This window comes from Colobus angolensis, unplaced genomic scaffold (assembly GCF_000951035.1).
Source record: "Colobus angolensis palliatus isolate OR3802 unplaced genomic scaffold, Cang.pa_1.0 Scaffold45, whole genome shotgun sequence".
NCBI classification, from domain to species: domain Eukaryota; kingdom Metazoa; phylum Chordata; class Mammalia; order Primates; family Cercopithecidae; genus Colobus; species Colobus angolensis.
The window spans coordinates 2,283,376-2,288,085 of record NW_012117932.1 but is presented as its reverse complement, the minus strand read 5'-3'; the positions used below and the strand labels follow the sequence as shown (position 1 = coordinate 2,288,085).

At 44.3% G+C, this 4,710-nt stretch overlaps 1 protein-coding gene across 1 annotated transcript in view; it reads left to right on the top strand.

Moving 5' to 3' along the window:
- ENOSF1 (enolase superfamily member 1) overlaps positions 1-4,710 on the top strand; it is a 40,315-nt gene that overhangs the window by 5,665 nt on the left and 29,940 nt on the right. Inside the window, exon 2 of the mRNA XM_011957816.1 lies at positions 637-745. Coding sequence (XP_011813206.1) covers positions 637-745 — 109 coding nt within the window. The remainder of the gene's footprint in view (positions 1-636; positions 746-4,710) is intronic.

Genomic DNA, 4,710 nt, shown 5'->3' with positions numbered 1-4,710 from the left:
GCAACATGCAAGACTCCATCTCTATTTTTTTATTTAGAAAATAAATAAATAAATAAAAATGAGCCTCACTTTTTGACCTAATTGAAAACAGGTGATAAAAATGTATACATTGCGATCAGGTGCAGTGGCTCACACTTGTAATCCCAGCACTTTGGGAGGTCGAGGCAGGTGGATCACCTGAAGTCAGGAGTTTAAGACCAGCCTGGCCAACATGGTGAAACTTCGTCTCTGCTAAAAATACAAAAATCAGCCGAGTGTGGTGGCATGTGCCTGTAATCCCAGCTACCTGGGAGGCTGAGGCAGGAGAATTACTTGAACTTGGGAGGCTGAGGTTGCAGTGAGCTGAGATCACGCCACTGCACTCGTGCCAAGGTGACAGAGCGAAACTCTGTCTCAAAAAAAAAAAAAAAAAAGTATATGTTGCACTTATTGAAACACTTTGGATCTTTCAGGAGGACATTCCTTTTCTCCATTCAAAGCCCTTTGTTTTCTTTGGGGTATAGCACCAGTTCCTTCTGTGGGAGCTCTTGTGGCATGGCCCCTGTGGCATTGTCTGTCCTCATGTGACATCATTCTCATGGTTCTTTTCGGGTTTCTCATGCTGGCATTGTTTCGGTGGGGAATTCTCTCCTGCAGCACACGGATCCTGACTACTCAGCTGTCTATGTCGTCATAGAAACTGATGCAGAAGATGGAATCAAGGGGTGTGGAATCACCTTCACTCTGGGAAAAGGCACTGAAGTCGGTGAGTTGAAGATTCTCTCAAGGTTCCAGAATGCTTAATTTTCAGATGAGATTCTAATTTAGATTTTTAGATTCATTAGAATCTTGATTTAGATTCAGTTCAGATCTTGTTTTTCTGTGTTTAACTGCTCAAAGTGAGTAAAAACAGTGTTTCATGGTTTGTGATTTATTTCACTGGGAGAAATTTAAAAGTGACAGAATTTGGCCTCTCTCCTTGCAATCATCTCTAGTCTGTTAGAAAATCCGTGACTCTTAGTCTGTTTCTCTGTGTCAAATGACAGCTGCAAGGATGTTTTTCACCTGCCTTTCACCCGGGGCCACTGTCGAGCTTTAACAACCTGCCGTGGGTGAGTAACCAAGGGCAATGAGAGGGAGATGTGAGTTCCCATAGCAAAAAAGGCTCATTGTGACGTGCACAGTGAGTCTACTCACTTTTCTATATATATATTTTCTTTTTTTTTTTTTTTTTTTTTGAGACAGAGTCTCACTCTGTCGCCCAGGCTGGAGTGCAGTGGCGCAATCTCAACTCACTGCAACCTCTGCCTCCTGGGTTTAAGCAATTCTCCTGCCTTAGCCTCCCGAGAAGCTGAGAGTACAGGCGCCCGCAACCACGCCCGGCCAATTGTTGTATTTTTAGTAGAGACGAGGGTTTCACCATGTTGGCCTGGCTGGTCTCGAACTCCTGACTTCAGATGATCCACCCACCTCAGCCTCGCAAAGTGCTAGGATTACAGGTGTGAGCCACCGCACCCAGCCTTTTCAAAATATTTCACACCAAATTGGTTTCAAGTTCACTATTTTCATGGCAAAAAAGGGCTTTGGCCCCGCCCAATCTCGGAAGTCTCCTTTGGGGAAGAGCAGATTCTTTAAGATGCATACTGAGCTGTGTATACGTCATTCTTTTTTTATTTGCATTTTCTATTTTCTTAAACAAGATACAGAACATAACTTTTCTCAGAGCTGGATGTGATTTCAATGGTGATCTTGAGCCATCTCACTTTTTAGAGAGAAGAAAACTGAGGCACAGGCAGATACCCAGCAAGTCATGGCAGAACCACCTGACTGCCCGAAGCACTTTCTCTTCAGAACTTTTAAATGCAACTCTTTTGAACACAGCATACTTGCACATGGTACAAAATTCAAGAAGTACAAAACAGTGACCTTTGCCAGGTCAATTTCAGTGGATTATTAGGGGCTGAAGCCAAATTATGCTAGATTGAAGGGTAAGGGTCTAGAAGGAGGGAAAAGAGTTTCTCTAACTTTGGTGGTAGTGTGATACCTCTCCCATGGATATTTGCACCATCAGCGCTCTCCGTAGTTGTAGAAAAAAATCTTAGCCCATTGAGAGATTTTAAATTGTTAAGCATATAAAAGAAGTGTGTGAGTTTGTGAGTGTGTGTATGTGTGAATGGCAAGGGAACCTTCCTTGAACTTCCAATGGACACTGCCCAGGTGGCTGCTGTTTCTGCTCTTCACAGGGCTGGCGGTCAGTTGTCTGGCAAGTCAGTCCTTCTGCAGACTTCTCCTGAGTGCTGCCATGCATCAGGCACTGAAGTAATTTTAGAAAGAGAAAGATAGGCCAGGCGTGGTGATTCACACCTGTAATCTCAGCACTTTGGGAGGTTGAGGCCGGCAGATTGCTTGAGTCAAGGAGTTCGAGACCAGCCTGGTCAACATGGTGAAACCTTGTCTTTACTAAAAATACAAAAATTAGCTGGCTGTGGTGATGCGTGGCTGTAATCTCAGCTACTCAGGAGGCTGAGGCATGAGAATTTCTTGACCCTGGGAGTTGGGGTTTGCAGTGAGCCGAGATTGCGCCACTCCACTCCAGCCTGGGTGAAAGAGTGAGACTCAGTCAAAAAAAAAAAAAAAAATTAAAGAAGGATGAAGAAGACAGAATCCCACATATCAAGAGCACACAAACTTATTGGGGAAGTAGACATAAAAGACATGATCATAGTGCAGTCTGAGAATGACTGTTTTTTACAATTATGTACAAGTTTTACAGAGAGAGGATATATTAGGCTGTTCTTTTTTTTCTTTTTGAGACAGGAATCTTGCTCTGTTGCCCAGCCTGGAGTGCAGTCGCACAGTCTCGCTCACTACAACCTCCACCTCCCGGGTTCAAGCAATTCTTATGCCTCAGCCTCCCGAGTAGCTGGGATTCTGGGCATACACCACCATGCCTGGCTAGTTTGTACATTTTTAGTAGAGATAAGGTTTCACCATGTTTGGTCAGGCTGGTCTCCTGACTTCAGATGATCTGCCCACCTGGGCCTCTCAAAGTGCTAGGATTACAGGCACAAACCACCACTCCAAGCCAGGCTGTTCTTGCATTGCTAAAAAGGAGTACCAGAGACCGGGTAATTTATAAAGAAAAAGAGGTTTAATTGCCTCATGGTTCTGCAGGTTTTACGGAAAGCATGGTGCCAGCTGCTCCGCTTCTAGGGAGGCTTCAGGACACTCACAGTCATGGTGGAAGGCGAGGGGGGAGCAGACACGTCCTACATCGAAAGCAGGAGCAAGAGAAAGAGAGTGGGGAGGTGCTACACACTTTTAAGCCACCAGATCTCGCGAGAACTCACTATCTCAAGGCCAGTACCAATGGGATGGTGCTAAACCATTCATGAGAAATCCACCTCCATGATCTAATCACCTCCCACCAGGCCCCACCTCCAACACTGGGGATTACATTTCAACATGAAAATTGTGCAGAATGTCTAACCCATATCGGGGGTAACTTCACTCTGTCCAAACGTCTCAGGGAAGGCTTCAGAGCAGAAGTAATGCTTTGAGGTGAGTCTCGAAGAGCCAACAGGAATTTGCCAGGCAGAGAGAAGACCGTACTGTGAGTCAGTCCCCCTTTTCTCCATTAAGTAAACAATTTACTGTTAAAGTTTTCCCCAAAATAGTAACCACTTACTAAGATAGAGCTGTGAGCTATGTTTCTGCTTATTCTGCAACTGTAATTATCTCTTGTGTGTCAGTTGAGTACGTTATGAAGCTGCTGTCTTTCTCCATACTGCATACCCTACAACACACCCCCACAAAGGTTGCATAAAACTCAGCAAGCTTACAAGGTATGTTAGGCCATTGGACCCACTCTCTGTTAACAGCCAAGACTTTAAACTTTGCCGACTTGGGCACACGTGGAGGGGCCCTGGACACTAAGATAGATCAGAAGCTCTTCTGGGATGGGTGCTGAGTTCAGTGTTCAGGGCCTTCACTCCCCTCCCCTCCTCCATTCCCAGCCCCACACCGCTGTCTTGGTGGATGTCTCAGGCAGGGGTAAATCAATTTCCATGTCTCCATGACTTTAATTAATGACTCTTTTATGCTAAGGTTTTTGGCTTCTGCCTTTTTCAGACCACAACATGACAGAACCCATTTTAATTTTAACCTTGCTGCATATTTCAGGTGACTCACTGCAGTCTCACTAAATGTGTTACACGGCACTCACACTGAAGATGAAAAATGCCATTAGCTCATCTTGGTTCTTCTGCTTACTTACCTAATCATCCATTTATGATTAAAAAAAATAGGGTTACTATGAAGAGAGTGCTTGTGTGTGAGACAGAGAGGGAGGGCTGTTTTCAAATGTATAGAATACACCAATGTAGTTTTTGGTTGGGTATTTTTTAAAATCATGCCTTTATTAAATTTACTTAATATTCATTTTTATCCTTTCTTTATGTTTTTAAAGTTTTTATTATTGATTAATTGATTTGAGATAAGATCTTGCTCTGTCACCCAGCCTGGAGTACAGTGGTGCAATCACGGCTCATGCAGCCTTGACCTTCCAAACTCAAATGATTGTCCCACCTCAGCTTCCCGAGTAGCTGGGACCACAGGCACAAGCCACCATGCCTAGCTGATGTTTTGGTTTTTTGTTTTGTTTTGTTTTGTTTTTGAGAGACAGAGTCTTGCTCTATTGCCCACGGTGGAGTGGAGTGGTGCCATCTTGGC